The 23,457-nt window shown below is 32.8% G+C and overlaps 2 protein-coding genes across 3 annotated transcripts; one reads left to right on the forward strand and one right to left on the reverse strand.

The window, feature by feature from the left end:
• The first annotated feature begins 840 nt into the window (after window positions 1–840).
• On the forward strand, window positions 841–8,668 carry LOC113516394 (integrator complex subunit 8). Its single transcript, XM_052897843.1, has 9 exons — window positions 841–1,163; window positions 1,822–2,031; window positions 2,546–2,643; window positions 2,814–2,944; window positions 3,193–4,786; window positions 5,429–5,591; window positions 5,855–6,209; window positions 7,185–7,428; window positions 7,941–8,668. The coding sequence occupies exons 1-9, from the start codon at window positions 1,046–1,048 to the stop codon at window positions 8,178–8,180; spliced, it is 3,153 nt and encodes a 1,050-aa protein (XP_052753803.1). The 5' UTR covers window positions 841–1,045; the 3' UTR covers window positions 8,181–8,668.
• A 1,377-nt stretch (window positions 8,669–10,045) lies between these two features.
• On the reverse strand, window positions 10,046–16,395 carry LOC113514818 (lipopolysaccharide-induced tumor necrosis factor-alpha factor homolog). 2 transcript variants are annotated; one of them, XM_052897894.1, is made up of 5 exons: window positions 16,248–16,395; window positions 15,045–15,102; window positions 13,776–13,841; window positions 11,287–11,417; window positions 10,050–11,031 (listed from the first exon to the last, which is right to left on the reverse strand). In XM_052897894.1, the coding sequence occupies exons 2-5, from the start codon at window positions 15,093–15,095 to the stop codon at window positions 10,935–10,937; spliced, it is 345 nt and encodes a 114-aa protein (XP_052753854.1). In that variant the 5' UTR covers window positions 15,096–15,102; window positions 16,248–16,395; the 3' UTR covers window positions 10,050–10,934. The 2 variants fall into 2 exon arrangements, with proteins under 2 accessions (XP_052753855.1, XP_052753854.1); XM_052897895.1 differs by lacking the exon at window positions 15,045–15,102 and having other exon boundaries at window positions 10,046–11,031; window positions 16,248–16,383.
• Between the last annotated feature and the right edge of the window lie 7,062 nt (window positions 16,396–23,457).

Here is a 23,457-nt window from a genome sequence, read left to right on the forward strand (position 1 = left end):
GTTGTTTATGAAATTAGTGGAATGCACAGAGCAAGTACTCTACGTTACAGTAGAACGGATGATAAGGAAGTAGTAGTAGTAGTTCTGACTATAGTCTTTCTAGTCTGTGGTAGTGGTAACCTCAATTGTATTGGCATGTATTCATACCAATGATTTATTTTTTGTTCTGTTTTCCCCCATCGAGAGGAAAGGCAAAAGGATTAAGCCCATACCACCGACGTCGTCAGTTAATTTCTAGTATTAATTTATTTCCGTTTTAGTAAAAGAGGTCTTCAAAAATTTAAATTTCATATTCACATATAGGTTTGTGTATTTATTTACAAACTCTGGATGGAGCGCGGAATATTCATAATTTTGTAGTTGTATTTATTAATAAGTATCAAGCGTTACAGCAACTGCAGGGCGAATTGTTTACAGGCAAAAAACAAATGGTCCAATGGCTGTACAACTACTAAGACTAGGCTGTATGGGCCATGGTCTTTGCCTGTCCATTTTGGAAAAATTTTAAAACAACAAAAACAACCAACAACTTTATTAGCCAAACAAAAATCACATATAGGAAAAATAAATTATCCCTCAGGCGGCATAAAATTGTATAAAATCTTTTATCACTGAATTTTGCTTACACAGACCATGTGGGTTCAATGTCTAATTGAATTTCTCTGTACCTTCAAATATAATTCAATTTTCTCATTGTTGTGATTTTAGTATACAGTTTATTTTAAAGTTAGTCCTATTTTCACGAAAACAATTTAATGTTGACTCTCGTCAACATAACTTTTTAGCGTCAAGAGTGTATTGTCAGTGTCAGCTGTCATAAGTCAGATGTGCATATATCATTTTAGTGGTTGTGGTTATAGTTGTATTTTTTGTTGCTTTTGTCTTCTCTGATTTATAGTTTTATTATTATTGTTATTTTTGTTAATTTTAGCCTTACAATTAACAAGAAATCTAGAACTAATAGTTTTGTACCATCAATGTTTACCTCAATGGTAAAAATAATACCTTATAATAGTGTTTGTTGATTTAAATACTTATAAAAATCATGGATGTGGATCTACTACGGCCGGGCACTGTACCTATATCCCCTGATACTATATTATGGTTCGAATTTCTACTTAACGAAGACCTCCTCAAGAAACATCTTAGTAAACCCAATCCAGGTAAGCTAATGCTATCCACTAACGTAGATTTATTATATTCTTAAAAACCAGTATATAACCTCACTGTTTAGTTCATACTAAACATCATTTGTTCATTCTTAATAATTATATTGTATGATGGTATTGTTTCTGCTAAATATTAATAAAAAAGTTACATGACAATTATACCCTGTGTTAATGGCCAAAAAAATTTACGATACAATCGATGATATTAATACTGTAATGAAAGTGTTATCATTTTGTAGAATTTGTAATATACACTTATTGTAAAAACACTTCTTATATCATTGTTTTCCCAACTGACAGTACATTGGTCTATCTGAATAAAAATTGTTTTCAAAATTAATTCATATATTAACAATGTTACACTATAATATGTAACTAATTTCATAGACATCTAAGAATTTTAAGAAACAAAACCAGCCATTTATAGTATCAAAATAAAATTCTTTTATTATGTTAGTGAATTTACAATGATTATATTATTACAAAGTTAAGTCATAATTATTTATATTTATTATTTGTTTGTAAATAATACATACTACTCATTAGTGAATAATTTACTTTTTGAACTTTGTTATAACAATAAAATAAATAAACTATTATTGTTTATGTGTAAGAGTGTAATTGTCTAAATTAATGGTAATTTTATTTATAGAACCATCACCATGCGATTTAATAGAAGAATTTCTATCCGTGGACACAGACAATGGAAATTCAAAGCCAACAAGTGAGAGAGTGGTGGATGTAGATGCACCACCAAGTCCACCCTCTGAGACTACACTGACTCCTTTGCAATTCAGTCTTAAAGAGCTGGCTCTTAAAATTCTAGCACTTAAAGTGGCAGCAACTCTTCACTGGAATTTAGGTATGTATCATTATAAATAAATTAAGATATACTATACAGCATATATTAAAAATAAATATTTAGTAAGCTTATTACTTAATAGTCCTTTTTTATCCTAAATATATATATGTTTTACCATTACATATTACAACGGTGTACACCATGTATATACAACACATATATATATTTGGGTCTTAAAGGCTCTTAAAACACCAAGAGGTTATAAACAAATTAATTTTTACATTAATAATATTACTAAGAATCTCTTTAACTTATAAATGATATTATGTTAAAATAGTATCATAAACTAGACTTAATAAAAATACTATTATACTTCAACTATAGCTATAAAAGATTTAGGAATAATTCCTAATTTTAGTGATGGAATCGAGAGTACTCTGTTTGATGATAAATATCATAACATTGTATTAATATCATAATAAAAAAATATACAAATTAACTATTATTATTAATACACTATTGAAAAATGCAATATCTGTTGCACACATTTATATTTAAATGTTTTGTTCTGTAGATGTGTTGGAAGCTAAACTACCTCCTCAAATCCAGCAACAGTTAATGCAAGATCTAGTTTACATGGCATCTGATTCAGCATTTATTATACCACCACAGGTATGAAAAATTTTTAACATTGACAAATTGGATAAATAATGCATATTATTTACTCTTTTTTAAAAGTATAAAGTTATTTTTACTGGATGTAAATTAGATTAAATTTTTTTTTAAACTTTGATACAGATGTATTGTCTTATAAATATTGAAGTATGGTTATTTCATTTCAGGAGTTTTCACAGGATTTATTGCATAAACCTCAGGTTCAGTTTGCCTTGACTTTGTACCACAGATGGATACTAAGATTTCCTGTGAAAGCTGCATTATATGCTAAATCCACAAAAATGTCCTATATGCATGTGTAAGTTTTAACAACTATAGATGTTAATTTATAAAAATCAAAAGATGGTAATCAAACTGTGTTAAGTATTTAACTTTATGTAGAAATATAGTCATTAGTCTTTTGTAACAGTGAAATTTACTAAAAATTTTATCACTTTTTTTATGTTCAGACACATCTTCAGTTATATTTGTAATTTTAACTAAACAAATGAAACAACATTATATTATATATAGATGTAATGTATTAACTAAGTTTTATACCTTTAGGCCCGGTATACAAGCAGATAGTGGGTATACACCATTAAATCAAAATTTTGAAAAAATCTTAAGAATGTCAGAGCTATCTCGAATGAACAGTATCAAATACTTAGAAGAAATATTATCATACTATGAACTAACTCCAGAAAGCCGCAGAGAGCCAAAAAAAATTAAAATTCCTGTCATGGATGCATTTGTCCACCTTAATGAGGATTCCACTGATATGAATCATGACTGGAATGCTGGGAAAATTGTCATCAATCAATATGAATTGGCAATGCAAATTCACTTTGACCTCTGTTATAATTACTTTTTCTATGGTCAACATGACATGGCTGCAAAACACATACTTGGTTGCAGAGAAAACTCAAATTTATTGGAAAGAGAGATATCTTTATATGGATATGGTTCCCACAAGGTTATGCCGTGGGGAGATTTCTATTATGCAAGTGTTGCCAAGGAAGATATATTAGGCTATATCAGAGCCTTAAATTTAGGCAGCGAAGTACTTAATGAAGAACCGTCATTATTACAAAAATTGCAAGAATCCATTGCCAATCATTATGCTGGACTTATAGCTGTACTTCAGGCAGATAATTTAACAAAAGAGATTCCCATGGTGCATAGGCAAGTGGTGGAATTGGACATCCAGGGATCTGCATCTAGTGGAGCATTCACTGTGGCTAGAGATCTTCTGAATAGAGTGTCAGCACTCAACGCCGTAAGATATGCTCTTGAAGGAGGCTTACCCTCAACTCATCCTGATTTCCTTAACAAATTCAAAACAGTCGGTATAAAGTTTTTTGATCTCTTATTTTGGGCACTCGCGCCAGTGTTGATGTCTAAATTATCTAATGACGATTGGGCAAATTTGAAAATGTTTTTCCTTCATTTAGCTACGTCTCAATGTAGACTCCCAGTAGAAAGAATAGATGAATATTTAAAGAAACATGTAGGTGAATCTGCTGAACGTATTAGAAAGAAGTTAATATCTGATGAAGAGTTACAGACCATAATCAATGATCCAATAAACAGTGACGATGAGAATATGGAATTACCACGCGAATTACTCACTGATGATTGGGATACACCAGACTTTGAAATAAAAACTGTACCTGAATTAGAAATGGGGAGATTAAAGAAGCAACTTATCGAAGCATCAACAGCTGACGACGTGCGAATGTGTTTAGTGAAACTAGCCAAGACTGCACCTTCGTCTCCGTTGTGGAAATTAAGTCCATCTTGGAAGCCAGCTGGTAGTTTAGGTAATGCTTTGACATCTCTGCCTAGAGGTTTTTTGCAAGATTTCGGTTATATAGTATCAGGGGCTGCACGAGCTCGTGCTGAAGCAGGATGCGCCCGTACCGCTTTATCTTTACTATCAGTATTAGAGGGAGAGGTTCGAAACCAACTAGGCGGAGGGACCGACTCCACATTATACAAACTATGCCGCCAATTGTCTTGGGAAGTGTTATTGTTGCAAGTAAATGTAATGCTCAGCGAATGGCCACACCACCGCATCAATTTGACTGCGCTCGCAAACAAATGCAAAGCTTGTATAGCTGCTGCGAACTCCGGCGATGGAATCGTCCCAAGACCACAGGTAACTCTTATTTTTTTTTCATTATTATTCTATAAATATGTTATATCTATATTGAAATTAGTTGATTGGGGTTTTCTATACATTTTCTTTGATTCACTAGGTCTAACTTGTGTTTGTACTGCTACATATATTTATTTTGTACAAAAGTCGATTGCTTGGGTACCTCTGTCGTATTCGTGTTTCTACCGTGAAGCAGTTGTCTTTACATGGCTGTTTCGGTTTGAAGGATGGGATATGGCGTGAATTTACAGGATACAGAGGAATAACACCTGAGTCCTCAGGAATGGCAACGCATGGGGGGTATCATGGGCGAAACAGTATACTCTGTTATGTCCATGGTACTGCTCATATCAATAGGCGACGGTTACCACTTTCCATCAGGTGGGCTGTTAGCTTCTTTGCCATTCTAAGTTGTATAAAAAAAAAGTTTAATACAAACAACTAAAAATAGTGAAAAATTCTTGAAAATTCTTTATGAATGCATTGTATATTAGCTGTAGTATATATTACGACTTTACCTATAAAAATTATAATGAAATAACTATATATTATGTATGTTTTATATAGTGATAATTCTAACTAGGCAAAATATAGTAAATAACATTGCTGATTGAATGACTTTAATAAAAACTATTATTACAGGTGCTAGAAGCGTGCTGGACTTGCTTAGTGAACGCTTGCGAGTGGGAGGGTGTGGTCGCGACCACCGGTCCCGGAGAGATCGCCGCCGCTCTGTGTGCCGCATGCTTTGAGCTACAGAGGGGTAAAGCCACACGAAAATTCCCAAGACCTCTGTGGGATATAGGTATGTATAAAAATGTATATTGTCAAAGTATTTTATTTTTCTAATTAGCTGATGCGACTGTTGTTCAGTACTAATTTTATTTTTTGTTTTTCCCTAAAAACTGTATTTATTGTTTATATACCATGTAGTCATTTCCGAGTGATGTGCTTACCAATAAACTATATTTAATTTTTATTTATATTGAAGATTAGAAGGTTCATTGAACTTGCAAGTTTATATATAGGTATTTTTTTATAAATTAAAAAAAGAAATAAACTTTGCAGCTTTATCGGTGTACAGTAATGGTTCGAGCGGTCCTATCAAGCGTAACGCGAGCGGTATGCCTTCACACTCTCGAGATGCGCCCAACGCGAGCACAGAGGCGCGAAACGCTTTCAACGCGTTCTTGGCTACACTCCGGGAACCGCTTGCTGTCAGTGTGATGTTCTCCCTCCTGGCGAGGATACACAACCTTCTCATAGATGACAGTTCGCTCGAACTCGTAGTTGAATACACATCACTGTGGCCATCGACCATATCGAATGTCAACAATTACACTAACAACATTAAGTACATTCTTGAATCTCTCACCGAATTGTTGGAAAGGAGTTTGAAGTTATACCCATATAATACATCGTGGTGGGTACCTATGTTTTATTTAAATATCAGTCTTTAATAGTGTTTAAATATTTAGGTAGATAGATAAATACTCTTTATTGTTTCCTCCATAAGATTACAATAGTAAACTTATATACATTATACAAACATTTACAAAAAAACAATGGACGACCTTATCGCTAAGAGCGATCTCTTCCAGGCAACCTTTAGACGAAGAAGAGCAATTATAAACAGTAATATAATAATAATATACAATTATAAGTACTTTGATAATATTACAATGTTTCAATATACATACATAAAACACAGTCTTACATATAAATGTAAGACTGTCTTTTATATATAATATGACTCATTTATATCGGAAGAAGACCTTGTACAAAAATTATCTGCATTGATCTCTGTTCTACTCCTTTTTTTTAACTATGTATTTTATTTAATGTCCATTACAATGTAATCTATCGGTAACAATTCCAACTTTTCGTCAAACGGGCCGCTAGAATATTTTTTTTTTATAATACATATGAACAGCAACCAAACCAGCGGCCACGTCATGGAAAGTGGTAACTGTCGCTTATATTACCATTCCTAAGGTCTTCGGTCTTATGTCTCTGTACCTATTCTAAGTTGCATGCATGATAAAGATGTCATAACTTGATGCTAGATTATATTATTATTATAGATAGAGCCTCCAGCCTCAAAAATGGGTCAACTTTTTGTCAGCTAATTATCAAATTAGCTGACTCGTTATAAGTGTTCTAAGTATATAATTACGCATAAAATGTATCTTGATGTATTATTTAATAAATGAGTGTTTACACATTGAAAAGATGCAGAAATTATAAGATAAAATAAATAAAGAAATTATAAAGGAATCACTCATAACTATTTATCACGCAAAATTGTATGAAAAAGTTGACCCGTTGTTCTCGAAGCATTTCCATGGAGGCATTCTTATCTATATAATGTAAGCATGGATGTTGCGGCGCGTCGCAGGCTGCGGTTATACGGCGACGTGGAGATGTGCGGCGGGCGATGGGGTGCGGCGCTGCGGCGGTACATGTGCGCGTTAGCTGCCGGCTCGTGGCTGTTCGCCAAGCGCGCGCCCGACGAAGGCAGCGTGGCGCGGCGTGCGGCTCGCTGCTGCCAAGCGCTGGCCGCGCCCACGCAGGCCGCCGCGCTCTGCCAGCTGCCCGACGAGCCCGACTACACCACCGCCTTCAAGTGCCTCGCCGAGAAGGTACGTTCCTACTCGTACTTCGTATAGTCACCGATATACGAGAAAACCATTGTTCAGTCAGATACTAAAAAGCATCGTAGCTTGCAATCAAATTACTCACACATTTATATCCGCTTATTTTAACTATAGGCAAGTTGATGAGCCTATCTCTCTTTATATGAACATTAAAAATCTGTACAGCTAAATTTCTAAATTAAAAACAAATTACTTTCTTCATTACCATAGAGATCTATTCAATCAAAGTACATTTCTAATTTTAGAATTGGCAAAAATTATGTGAATTGATAATAATAAGCTTCTATTTCAACTTGTAAACCAACCATAGTTCACTCTATCATCATTATTAGTAACTAAATTCAAAACAGTACATTTAAAAATATTTACTCACAGCTGCGCCCCAAAATGGGGAAGTCAGGAGTATTAGTTAATTAGGTATTACATTGTTATAGTGAATATATACGATATTGGTAACAGCTCAAATTTATTTAATAAATCAACGCATTGAATATCAGACAGGGAATGCAGCGGATGCTATGGACGCGTACTACGGCTGCCTGTGGGACGGTACGCTTTTGGAAGTATGCGTGGCGTTGCACGCTCGACGCGGGGAAGGAGGGAGGCGGGCGCGCGCGGTCGCCGCCGCCGGCGCTCTCGAACTGAACGCCAACAACAGCGAAGATATACAGCGCGAGGCCGCTGCCACGCGTCGCGCCAGGCTGCTGCGGGCACTTACCAACCAGTATGTCGCGTGAACATGACCGCTAGCAGCGACCACATAACCCGCGCCAAGCTGCTGCGAGCGCTTACCAACCGGTACGGCGGATGAACATAGACGCTAGCAGCGAGGTTACACCGAATTACCGTTATCAGAATGCTGCAAACACTTAAGAACTAATGTAGTGTAGCACTACTCCAACAACGACGATACTGTAGTTCCATCGTCGTGTAAAGTATGTATGTATGACCACGAGACAGGATTCAACGATGAGGACTTATAATAACTATAATTGTCTTGTAAACTCAACTTAGACAAGTGAAAATATAGAATTAAACACTTCAGAGACTCGATATCTGTCTGTAAATATATTGACATAAATAAGGTAAAACTAATTCGTATGTTAAAGTGTAAATGTGATACGTCATAAAAGACCTAATGTTAATTAAAACTAGTTATCCAATGGTGTGAGACTACACCTATATGTGTGTAATATCTATAAATAAATTATTATTAAGATTATAATATGTTTTTTTATTTGATACCCTAAAATATGTTAAAAAAAAAAGAAACATGTATAATATTAGCCAAACAAGTTATTGGAGACATAAAGAGGCAAAATCGTCAAAAATATAACGCCTCTTCTATTTAATGCCTATCATTAGGCAGTAAGAATCGCAACATCACAATCTAACTGCCTGGGGCAAAAAGATTATTAGTAACGCGCTCTAACAGCCCCATTGCTTGCAACAGACTCTATCAAGTCAACCTCCACGCAGTTCCCCCTGGAAACTATCGTGGTTAATTTTTGTTGAATTATTCACGATGGGCCAACTGACCTGCCTTCGTCCTCACATTACATCTATCATTGGTGTCCCGCCAGCGTATACCGATAACGTAGACGGGGATGCGATTCCTTATTCACCCATTAAAAAAATCTAACTGTCTAGTATGGACTGTACAAAGCTTAACATTACGATAGCATGCACGTTTACGTCGTCAAACTGTAGTATTGGAAATTTAACTGCACCTCTAATTGTTTTAAAAACTCAGATTTCCATACAAACCTTTATACACAAACTCGATTATAACGAATTCTTTATAATTTTAGTTACTACTTCAAGAAAACATTACTTTCCTACATCGCATTCATTGTTCCTACATACTTAAAGATGGCACAGTCGCTGAAATCTTTTAAAGCAGGTATCATAAAATTTTATTTTGAAAATCCCTCTTCATTGAGCCAATTGTGAATATATGTATTTATTATGTATACATGTATGTGTATGTAGGAGTGTATATATGTATGTGTATGTATGTATATATATGTATATGTATGTATGTATATGTGTATATATGTATGTGTATGTGTATAAGTTTTAATTTATTAATGTTATATTATTATTAATTTACTTTTATTATTTACATATGTAGGTATATAGAGCTGTTTTTATTGTGTTATATATTCAATTTTTTTTTTTTTACTGGGTATTATTTAGTTTATCTTTAATTGTACGGTTATTACCCTTATACATTCTACAGTTTTCTTTCAGCTTCTCAAAGGTTGACTGTAAGAGATCCCTTTATGGGATAAGTCCGCCATTGTATACTAAATCATTTACTAGTATTTAATCTGCCTTATGTACAATAAAGATTTTTACAATTTACAATTTTTACTTTTCTATGGTCATGTAATGTCAATAAAGAAGGAAAACTTGAAAGTGAATATTCTCCTATCAAACAGATAAAAATAACTTGTAACAATTCTTGTCACGAGACACCAGCTCAAAGCTAAATAAATACACCTGTGTATATAGGTATGTGAAATAATTTTGAATATTTTGTCTTTTTAAATGAATAAATAGTGAGAAACTGGTCATTAAATAAAAGGTTTTTGAAAGAAGTAATTTATTTTAATAATCACATAGAAAAATACAGAATATTATGTAATTATTCTAAAATGTAGAATAAAACATTTTAAGTTTATGAACATATATAAATTTTAAAATTATGAACATAGAAAAGTATTAATGTAGTAATACATTTTCTATGCTACAATTACAATATTTTGTGCTCTTATCTATAAAATATTAATATGAATATATTATTCAAAACATTTGATATATCTATCTAAAGGTCTATCTATCTAATATTTCAATTTTTTTATGATAGAATGATAAAAAAGCTGACGGCCCAACTAATGGAAAGTGGTAACCGTCATTCACAAACATGAAGTACTTATTAACTAAGTAGATATAAAAATAAATGCAGTAAGTTATATATTAATGGCACATGTATATTACAGTCGGATTTTGTTACGGTTAAGTTAGAAATAATTATATATAATGACAACAAGCAAATTTACATTGACAGAAAGTCTTATGTTAAAAATGTAAGTTTAACTACAAAGTTCATAAATGGGCACAGTCTTTTTGTATCCTATGTTCAATGAATAACAGGCACAAAAACTGAATGAAGTTAAAACAAAATCAAGGAAGTAGGCTCGAAAACCAAATAGAAGTCAAATTAATGTTCTTACCTACCTACTTGTAATAAAAAAGAAAAAACTAGTTAACATACAAATTGGTAAATAATTGAAAACCTTCAACAGTTACAAAATGAGCTTATTATATTAAAAATATAATAAGATATTATGGTTATTATTTATAAACACAATCGAATAATATAACAACTATAATATTAATATATAACTATAATATTACCTAAGAAAAAGAAAGGTGTATATAATACCAAAACATTATATGAATATTTGCCTTCAAATTTCGAATATTTACTTCTCATACGTGCCAAGATATTTGTGGCAATTAGGGCAATAGTGATCGGCGTTCTTCGCGGACTCTGACAAGTATGGTATGCAGCAACAGCAGCTATAAAAAGAAATAAAATTATGTAGTTTTGTATAAAAAAAAAATACTACTAAGGGGACGTTTAAGTTGATACACGCCAAACGAGACAACTGCTGGCAAGTAGGGTAAAAGAACTTTTTTAGAAACCATAATTAAGTAACTTCGAAAAATCGAATGTGTCTAATTTTTCTGGGGCCCTTGATTTTAAGGTAGGGTATTGGGCCTTTTAAGGTAAAGCACTGCCCCTCAATGTCACCCCAGCTACTACTTACTTACCATATAAGGCCGCAAAGAGCAGCAGCTATGTGAGTTCGTGCAGTAACGGTGTACTTGATTGAAGTTTTTATTGACGCCTGACAAAATTGGCATACTGTTATGCTGTTTTCAGGTCCCAGTAGCGTTGGTGCCTTAAATAAAAAAAATATAACTAATCAGTTTAAATTATATTATCTGTCTTAATCTGATTTAATTTCATTATAAGATAATTAAATGGGAACTCTTGTCCAATTATAGCGTTCAAATATATATGGGACCTTATTTTGTTTACCCAATAACTAAGGACTTAAACCAAATCGAAGCCCTGGAACCGTGAATAATTTCCAGGGGAGCCGTGAATTTACAGGGTACAGAGGAATAACATCTGAATCCTCAGGAATGGCAACGAATGGGAGGTATCATAGGCGAAACAGTATGCTCATACTGTAAGTACATACTGCTGATGTCTATAGACGACGGTTACCACTTTCTATCGGGTGGGCTGTCAGCTTGTTTGCCATTTTAATTTGCAAAAAAAATGTAACTCTTTGCTAGGGAATGATCTAATCCCCATTTGGCTAATGAAAATAGAAATTAAAACATTTAAAATCCAAAAAAAAAAACAAATTAATGACCAAAGAACTCGTACCTATCTATATATCAAACTCTAAATACCTTTAAGCTGCATCTATTTATAAACAACATTATGTTCACGTCAATAGCACAAGGAATGTGAACTAGGTAATTGGTTAAAGTCCCACACCATATTACACACATTTATTGATTCGTTTAAAAATTCCCCGAATGCTGTCTATAAATAAAGGGGTTATTGCAGTGCCTATTTAAATTCGAACAAAGATGCTGTTTTAAATTTACGAGCAGGAAAGGATGTGAAAATCAACATTGTTAGTTGTTAGATTTGAAAATAACTTTGGTTGAAAATTGTCTCCAATTGTTTGGTACAGCAATTTGTTACATAAATTGCATTACTCATACCCACTCAAGACTTCCTATGCCACAGTGTTAGGTTAACTGGAAGATATTTCTTTTAAAGATAAGTTTTTCTTGTGCAACTTAGAATGGCAAACAAGCTGACGGCCCACCTGATGGAAAGTGGTAACCGTCGCCTATAGGCATAAGCAGTACCATGAACATAACAAAGTATAGTTTCGCCGCACTCGGGTATCATTTATCTGTACCCTGTAAATTCACTTCAATATCCTCCCACCCTTCAAACTGAAACACAGCCATGTAAACACAACTGCTTCACGGTAGAAACACGATTGGGACAGAGGTGCCAAGTCCCCTCTGGTAAGTTCACCTTTGCTCACGTTACTTCTAATTGAAAAAAATATTGTATAAATAAATTAATATTATATAAATGTGACATTATTTTATAGAAAACTGACCACAACGAAAGGGAAGAGACTGTTAGTAATGCGGATTAACAGTCCTATTGCTAACAATATACCCTAATAAGTCAACCTCTCCGTAGTCCCCCCTGAAAACCATAGTACTGAATTCCAAGTGTATTCACCACGATAGGCTAACTGACCTGCCGTTCATTCTTACATATCATTCCTCATTGGTGCCCCGCCAGCGAATACCGTAAGCGCAGGCGGGGTGATCATTTCATTATCACCCATTAAAATACCCCACCTGCGCTATCGGTATACACTGGCGGGTGACACCAGTGATAGATGGTAGGTGACGATGAAAGTGGGTTAAATAGCCACGATCGTTTCCAGGGGGAACCACTAGAAGGTCGACCTGATAGGGTTTATTACTAGCAATGGGGTTGTTAATCCCTATTACTAACAATCTCTTTTCTTCCTAGATCCACTTAGTCACCCCTGAAAACCGTCATGATTAATTCTGACCTGACCTGTTTTCATCCTCACTTAACAACCCTCACTGATGTCCCATCAACGTATATCGATCAACGATATCACAGACGGAGCTAACATTTCATCTTCATCTATTAAAAAATCCTGTATATAGAAAGAAACAAAATAATACACGCGATGTGCTTCAACGGAAATAGGTAACACAGTGTTATCTGCAAGTTAAATTCTCACAAAATATACTAAATAATAATAAACACCGAAAAGACACATTTTTTATGATGTCATTGTTTTTCTGGTAATAAAAAATATATTATATAATAAATAAGTGAATGTACAAAAGCATATAAATAAATAAATATTTTAATTTTATCAGTATATCATGTACAGGCCCAAAATAAGTAGGTATTTCTGCCATCAAGTAATATACCAAAATGTATTCTTAATGTAAATTAATAGCTTAGCCCGCGGAAGCGCCCATGATCATATTGAGATGATGAAAAACCTATAATCTTTATCAAGAAATGAGCTATCAAATACAAAAAGAATTATTTTAAATCTGACTAGTAGTTTCAGAGATTAACGCGTTCAAACAGACACACTTTTTATTATATTAGTATTTATTACCACATATTACCAATATCCCAACATAGATAATTTACTCACCATTACTTGATTAAAAGAAGGTTGAGTTGTCAATGGAATAGTGGTGCTATCCATTTTCTTTTGAATCTATAATAGTAATAAAAAAAATATTAATAATTATTAAATAAAAATAAATATAGGATGATATTATAAGAGTGTATAGACTGAATTGTGGTGGTGGTAACCTACTTCAAAATAGGTGATGACTATGTTAATGAAACTAATAGGTACTTATATTTTATTTCAATTATAAGTACTTGGAAACCTTATTTTACAAAATATAATTGCAACGTTCTGAAGTTATAAAGCGAGTATTCAAAAACTAAATATGGGAAAGACATAAATCATAGATAGATAGATATTCAAATAGTGCGTCTAATGTCCAAACTTTATCAAGAAAAGGTATCATAAAACGATTAGCTAATTGCTGGCTGATGCGTATTTCATTTTACAAACTAAACTATACACGCCATGTGATATCCAATAAATGGAAAAATATTATTTGAAGACACAATAAGTTAAATCATTTTACTACAAAGGTATAAAATTTAGATTATAAACTATATAGAATGGCAATGTAAAAGAGAAATAATACTCGTAACTTATATGTTAAAGCAAGATAGAAAAGTAGCATATACACCTACACAATATAAGCTCGAAACTGATTTGGAAGTATGTACAAAATAAATTGTTATTAGTTTTTTAAATTTTGAATTTTAATAGGTTTATAAATGAATATAGTAACTTTATTAAGTGTGCTGTTCTTGGATATAACATAAATAAGGCAAAAAAACATATAACTACACATTTTTTCCGCAATTATGTCTTTAATTACAATATTATAGAACCGTCAGAAATATTTTGTATAAGAATTGGTAAAAAATCTTATTTATTCCAAATAAAGTCCCGAAAGTTCATGAATTAAAATAAAAATTATAACAAATGCGTAAATTTTTGCAACTTGATTCCGTATAAATTTAGACTTGTCACTTGCATACATTTACAAAACACGCACACTAGTGTAACTTTTCTCTTGTCTCGTTTTTATGATTGCATTGTCAATCTGTCAGTATATAAGTACGTTATAGTACGCTATAATATAATAAGAAGACGATCTCTGCAGCTTATTGCAAGTTACCTCACGTAATTTTGATTTGATATGGTAATTTTTAAGCCGGAAGTCAATATTCAATTATTTATTATTTGTATAGGTTTTTTTTTCTATTACTATTAAGAAGGCAAACGAGCAGATATATGATTGCTTTTTATATATTATATAAAAATATTTACCTGAGCCGAGGGATATACTTTAGGATATATGGGCAAAGAGTCGTTCTCCATTTCTTTCCTTAAAAAACAAAAAATAACAAATCCGTTACAAATAATGCCTGTGTGTTAGAAATTAACAATATAAATAAGTACTGTAGAATAAGTAAATAGTAAGTACCTAACATAGACATTATTATAACCTATCAACAATACCTTACAGTACAATTACAATCTAATCATATGCCACTGAATGCTAGAAACCATTGATCAATCACAAAAACAAACCAACGTTAACAAAAATAGTAAATAAATTATCAAATAAACCCTACAACCGGCATTTGTCTCTATCATAAAATTAAAATAAAAAATCAGCGAAGATAAACATGTAGAAACCTATAATTACATAAACATTCAACTATCAAAAATTTTAAATACCAAACTGTATAAAAGTATAAAATGCAATTACATTTAGCAGCCTTAGCAATTATTATTAAACAAAAAAAAATCTCCTACAATACACTGTTATGGAAAAGCTCAAGCAACTAATAGCGAATTAAGCCTCCGCCTATTTAAAACCGATCAAATGTAGTATTTTTCTGTTCTTGACATTCGTGCTTCGGACTATATTTCCCAATAAAAAAAAATCTCGTCAAATCTTACTGAATAAGAATAGATTTAATGAAGGCATCTAGATACAATCAACATAAAAATTGAAATTTAGTACCTACTTATATAGGTACAAGGGTATTCCCTCTTGCAACATGAATTTTGTATTATAATAAAAAGCCGTTTCTATTTTGTTTACATTTATACATCCATGTTCACTCTTCAGTATGGTATCTATAAAGTTGCTATATTAATTGTTTATAATAAATATGAAATAAACTTACTAATTTTAGAATATTAATGTTTAAATTGAACCTTCTCGCTAATATAAGAACTTTTTACAAAAAAAATTGTAAAATCAATTAATTAGTGAATAAAAAATATAGAAACCATGTAGAAAGACAACGTGTTTAATTTCAAATAATATAAAAGTAATAGAAGACGTAAGATAAATAATTATTTATAAAAAATGCCCATCTTGAAAACAAGCATCACATGCATGGTATTCGGTATTGTCTATTAATATTATTAAAGCTACACCCGACCCTCCATGTACCTTGAAACTAAACACTTGTATAAAAATAAAAGTATTAGTAGAAAAATAAGTACATATCTTACCAGTCGTTTATGAAGAAGAGTTTAAACACTTTAAACAAAGAACACAATAAAATGGCTTGTTGTTTTACTCATAAAATAATATATACACATTCGTTACGTACTACTAGCACGATGTCCGACCATGAAATGATATTGTGGCGGCGGCGGGAGGGAACACAGTCTCGAATGTTTAGAGCTTAGAGCGAAACCATAAAGCGTGTTCTACACAGCAAAACTTTATGTTGCTAGCGACTTCAAGTTGCTTCGTAATCAAAATCACTGCCATCTAAAATCAGCATATAGGTATCAAAAAAAGTATCAAAATTATTGATACTTTTTTAATGTATTTACCTACCGTTGGTATATTTAAAATTATTTTCCAGGGATGAGGGAGGGGCTCCCTAAAAAAAGTGATATGTATTATTAGACATGGCCCATAACTGAAAACTCTGCTTCTAATACAGGGGTAGACACCAAACAATTCTGGGGTGGACACCCGGTCCCCTCCTTAAATACTCTTACGATACCTTTTTATTTGTATTACGGGAAATGTACAACCATAATAAGTTATCGGGCATCTATTAAGGTATAAGCATAAGAATTAATATTGTGTTATAGGTACTCGTATATAAGGTGAAATTGAAATTATTATTATGTATTAGCATACATTTAGGGCAGTGTTCAACCAGTAAATCTGCATATTTACAGAGACTGACTTCTAAACTCGATGTTCTGGTTATAATGTTTAAAAATTTGTTTTAGATAAAAACATTCGATTTTACTGCAAGGAGTGATCTGATTTAGACCAATTATTGCTAAGAATAATTCTAGTAGCACAGCAGCACCAAACTTATAACATCCCTTTTTTTACGTTGCAGGTTAAAAACGAGTTCGATTCGTTACGATTGCCAGCAACTTTAAATCGCTAATAATATTTACGTCCAAACAACCGACAGCTAATCGCCATCGAATAAAAGTCACTGATCGCTATGTGTAAACTATGCGTTAGTAGCTGTATAGATGAGACTAACTGGTATTACATATATACAAAAAACATGTTTGTAAAAGATCTTTTCAAATAAGAAAGTACAAAATAACAAAAAAAAAATCAAATTATCTAGAGGTAAAGAAAATAATTTTAAAATTGATTAAGCATTTTTAAAGCTTAAAGTTATTAATAAAAAAATAAAAAAAACTAGATTAGTAGATCTGTTTTTTTTTTTTAAATTAAGTACAGCCCGTATTACTGGTTGATAATATAGTTTTTTAAAATAATATTTTATAAAATCCGTTTTATTTTTTTACTTAGATATGACCTACTTACTACTTTTTAGAAAGTTACAAAATATTATCTCTGATTGCATATTAAATATTCTATAATGGTAATTTTTTACTATTATATTCTATAATAATATCATTAACTGTGTAGCCTTATAGCTATCCCTTCCTTTCCCGTGGGTGTCATAAGAGGCGACTAAGGGAGCTTATGGTCGAGGGAAGGGCAGCAGCGTCCCTCTTAACACAACACCAAAGACCAAACTTTGGTTGCCAACCTGCCTACCAAGTGTAGCGACTACTGGCAAACCCCTTCTTATAGGGAAGGTTATATTTAGTGTTGGAAACTCCAACAAAAATTAATACTAGCATAAAAACTTTTTATTATATTTTTTAATTTCAAATAAAGAATAAATAAAATTGTCATAAAAATGGAGAATAAAAAATTGTATTCCTAATTAACTTTGGCCTTTTATATATTAAATCCATGTATCTATATTGAGTACAATACAAAATTTGGTCCATTTCGAGCATCGTAAGGCAAGAAACAGCGAATTACAAAAAATCTCAGTTCAATATCCGTGGATACGAGAAGCGCCATTGTTTCAAGAATACAACATATATGAAATCTATTCTCCTCCGTGCGTTCGACAGGCGATTGCAATTGTTGAAGTCTACAAGTAAATATTATATATTTCTCCGAGTGGTAACTACAATTTCTTTAGTTGTCAATTAAGAGATTTATATAGACGACGACAAACGATTATCTCAGTTGGCCTGCAAGAAAAATATACATCGAACAACGGCAAATTCATTCATGACACGAGGTGGGAACTACGATTTTTATATTCAATAAATACATTTGAACATTTTCCATTATATCTACATATTTTAATTTTGTGGCAATCGTCGTGCAATGGCCACTGATAGTGAAACTTCACTACGCGCCTCGCGAGGCTATGTTAAAGGGGCGATTACTCGTCTTCACAGTTTTGTTAGTAACGAGTCTGAATTAGAAGAAAGTACCTTACAGGCCCTTACAACGCGTAAAGAAAGACTGCTCACAGCCTTCCGAAAATATGAAGGATTTAATATGCGGATTCTTTCAATGCGACCAGATGATGACGAGAACGTAGCAGCTGTTGAAGATAAATATCTATATACTCTTACCGTTCTTAATGAAGTGATTAGCCGTAAGACTTATAGTGTAGAGGACTCTAAAGGTCATGTTAGTACTATTGCACGATCAAAAACTAAGTTGCCCGCGATTCAAATGTCCATATTTTCTGGTAATTGTGTTGAATATGTAGCGTTTCAATCATTGTTTACTTCATTGATTCATAATGACTTAACATTAGATAATGTTCAGAAGTTGTATTATCTTAGGTCTTATTTAAAAAACGAACCGTATGATCTTATTAAGAACTTACCATTAACAGCCAGTAGCTATGATCAAGCTAGACAATTATTGGAGGAGAGGTATAACAATAGGTATCGTATTGTAAATGAACATATTGGTCAATTACTAGACTTACCTGCGCTTGTCAAATCAACCCCTGAAAACATTCGAGATTTTGTAGCGAGTCTTAAGCAGACTTTGGCTGCTCTGCAAAACTTAGATGTGAAGGTTGAAACTTGGGATCCAATAATTGTTTGTATTCTTAATCGTAAGTTAGATACATACACGGCTCGGTCGTATCAAATGGAGAAAGATACTGCCGAGGAACACAGCGTCAAGCACTTCATCGAGTATCTTGAGAAGAGGGCACTTGCATTGGAGAATGCTGCGCCGTCAACTGAGATGCCATCTACAAAAGCCAAGGGTTTATCAATCAACGTAGCGGCTGCTGGTGAGAAGGCGGTGACGTGTCATTACTGTAAGTCCAACAATCATAAATTATTTTCCTGTAATACATTCAAATTAATAACTTCTGTGGAACGCTATAAATTCTGTAAAGACAATAAGTTATGTCTGATTTGTTTAAATAGGCACAATGGAAAATGCAAATTTCATTTCAAATGCGATCTGTGCAAAAAGGCACACAATTCACTAGTTCATCATGACGAATGTGACGAAGGTCCTGTTTCCTTATTATCCAAGGGCCACGATTCTAATGTTTTGCTTCCCACAGTAAAAGTGAAATTATTCACAAAGGATAAAAAGACGATAATAGTGAAGGCGATTTTAGATACAGGTTCACAAGCCTCCCTCGCTACGAGCAAGTTAATCCAGCAATTAGGTTTAACTCCAACACCCAACAATACAAATATAATAGGTGTAGGCAATGCTCAGAATAATACAAGATATTGTATTCCATTAAACATACACTCTGTTAATTTTTCTTTTAATATGACTGCCAATTTTTATGTAGTCGAAGAAATTACCTGCAAGCATCCACAAACAAAACTTGATATTCGGCAATTGAAGTTACCTCCCAATATAGTGTTGGCAGACGATCAATTTAATGTTCCATCTGAAATAAATCTCTTAATGGGTGCTGACATATTTTTCCATGCCATTGCTATGCTATTGCTATTGTCATGCCCAATGAGTCTGAGCGACCGTGGTCTCGAAATCTGCACCGGCCGCTACCTAGTCAAGATGACATTACGCCCTGCATTATCAATACACGTTTTGGATATATTATTGGTGGTTCAATGCTTGAATATCAGCAAGCTTCAAAACAGGTAACATCACTATTATGTATTAAATGCGATCCTGAAATCAATGATAATATCAAATTATTTTGGGAAGCTGAGAGTATACCACAAACCTTTTCTGAAAATCAAAGTGAACAAGAGTTAGCTGAAACTATCTTTCAGAATTCTGTAGAATTGATTGATAATAGATTCCAGGTGAATTTACCTCTTAAAGTCGAGGATAATGAAATTCATAATTACTTGGGCAATTCTTTTGTTTTAGCTTGGTATCGATTTTTAAGTTTGGAAAGGCGTTTACAAAATAATATTAATCTATTGTCAGAATATAATAAATTTATTCATGAATATGTAGAGCTAGGTCATGGCGATTTTATTAATTTTGATTTCTATGATTTTGACAAAGATGCTGTATATTTTTTACCGCATCATGCGGTCATTAATGAATCGAATAAAACTACTCGCACAAGAGTCGTTTTTGATGCCTCAATGAAGACGGATAAAAAGGTTTCATTAAACGATTTATTACTGAATGGGCCTTCAGTCCAGAAAGAGCTTTTTGATGTAATTTTATTGTTCCGAATTGGTAAATATACGTTTTCCACGGATATAAAGCGTATGTTTAGGAATATTCTGGTGAATCCCAAACACAGGGCTCTTCAAAATATTCTTTGGCGAAATAATCCTGATGAGGCAATAAAATGTATACGTTTAAATACTGTTACGTACGGTATGAAAAGTTCAAGTTATTTATCAACTCGTTGTTTACTCGAACTTACTAAACTATTTGGTCAAGAATTTCCTATAGCTTCATTTATATTGCGAAACTGTACTTATGTCGATGATATCCTCTATTCGTCATCAGATCTTAGTGAAATAAAAGAAGCTAAGCAACAATTACAGTCTTTGCTACAAAAAGGAAGTTTCGAAACACATAAATGGTCAGCTAATGATCCAGAAATTTTGTCTGATATTCCAATTAGTAAACAACATTTTGACGAGCTAGAGTTGCAAAAGGATAATTATAGCATGAAAGTATTAGGTTTAAATCTAGATGTAAATAATGATTGGTTTAATATCACATGCCCAGAAACTATTGATATAAAATCGGTAACAAAAAGTCAATTTTAAGCTGTATTGCTTAGTTTTATGATCCACTTGGCTTTGTGTGTCCAATTATAGTAAAGGCTAAGATTATTATGCAGAAACTGTGGGCTGAAGGTATTGGTTGGGATGCTTCTGCTTCCGATCATGTTAAAGAAGAATGGTTGTTTTTTATTGACGGTCTCAAGGCAATGGAACCTATTCATATTAATAGAAATATACCAATTCCATTAGGTTCTAAGGCTGTGCAATTGATCGGCTTTGCTGATGCCTCAAGTAAAATAGGCTACGGATGCTGTGTATACCTTAGAACGGTAGACTCTGATTGTAATGTACACATGTTTCTTTTAAGTGCGAAGTCCAGAATTAATTCGTTTTCGAAACCAATAACAATACCACGGTTAGAGTTGAATGCGGCCTTATTGCTATCAAGTCTAGTACGGAGGACATATGAAATGTTACAGCTCAAACTTTCAATTGATAATGTTTATCTCTTTACCGATTCTAAGATTGTTTTAGGTTGGTTGAATACTGATATAACGGATTTTAATTATCTATCTCCCGGTCATTTCTTGACTGGTAATGCTATTGTAGCTTATCCTGAAAATGATGTATCAGATTTACCTATTAATAGACTAAGTTTTTGGAAACAATGTGAACATTTAAAACAATGTTTTTGGAAAATATGGCATAAGTACTATTTAAATGCTTTGCAGTTTAGATCCAAATGGCAAAAAAGTTATCCTAATGAAACAGTAGGAATGTTGGTGATACTAAAGGACCCAAACAATCCTCCTTTGCACTGGCCTATGGCTAGAATAAGCAAGGTTTTTCCAGGTAGAGATGGGAAGGTTAGAGCTTTCGAAGTTATAATACCTAATGGTAAAACTTTTAAACGTTCCTTATCTGGTATATGTATTCTTCCTATAAATGATGCCTAGATTTAATTATTATTTGCTCATTTTAAACTACTTTCTTTTTCTTCTTCTTTTAATTTATAATGATAAAAAGAAGTGGGAATATGTTATTTGCAATTGTGTAGTTATTTATACAATTTGTTATTATTGTACTTATTGTAATGTAATTGGGCATCACCCACAATATTGGATTTACTAATATAACCATCAACTGTAATATTTTGTATGGTTTTGTTATGTTTATGTAAGTTGTATTAGTATGAAGTAAAGACATTTTCTGTTATATGTTATATGTTTTGTAGCACATGTTACTGTTCTGGTAATTTATCCACTAATAAACCGCTGGTGTGGCGAGCATGTTGGAAACTCCAACAAAAATTAATACTAGCATAAAAACTTTTTATTATATTTTTTAATTTCAAATAAAGAATAAATAAAATTGTCATAAAAATGGAGAATAAAAAATTGTATTCCTAATTAACTTTGGCCTTTTATATATTAAATCCATGTATCTATATTGAGTACAATACATTTAGCAGTGGATAGTTATCGGCTGATACAAAAATAGTGTTTACTAGGTCTATACTAATTTATTCAGTTAACTAATTTATTCACTTATAACTACAAGGACTGGCTGTATCCTGCATATACATGTTCGCATAAATTAGGTTAAAATCCAACCAAATTCTATGCAATTTTTAAATGTACAAACAGTTAAATGACAAACATACTTTTACAATTATAATAAATTATAATATTTATAATTATATTCCACCGTTAAAAGGTCTCTCTGTGTATTATCATTGAAATCCGTTTAGCTGTTTAAACGTGAATGCGTGATTGAGTAACATATTTGTATCGAAATATCTTTATAAATTTCCACATAATTATACATATATTAACACAGTCTAAAGAACTCTTGTGTCATTGAGAAGATACTGATTATGCTCGCAGTTCGTCCTTCTGACCGGGACATATTATATGTATTGATCGGAATAAAAAATAGCCTAAATATGTAATTCTCTATACTAAATACCAGAGGGAGACTTTGTACAAAAGTCGATTGCTTGGGTACCTCTGTCCCATTCGTGTTTCAACCGTGAAGCAGTTGTGTTTGCATAGCTGTGTTTCGGTTTGAAGGGTGGGATATGGCGTGAATTTACTGGGTACAGAGGAATAACACCTGAGTCCTCAGGAATGGCAACGCATGGGGGGTATCATGGGCGAAACAGTATACTTTGTTATGTCCATGGTACTGCTCATGTCTATAGGCGACG

This window comes from Galleria mellonella, unplaced genomic scaffold, assembly GCF_026898425.1.
Source record: "Galleria mellonella isolate WM207_F2 unplaced genomic scaffold, CSIRO_AGI_GalMel_v1 utg38, whole genome shotgun sequence".
Classification (NCBI taxonomy): Eukaryota; Metazoa; Arthropoda; class Insecta; order Lepidoptera; family Pyralidae; genus Galleria; species Galleria mellonella.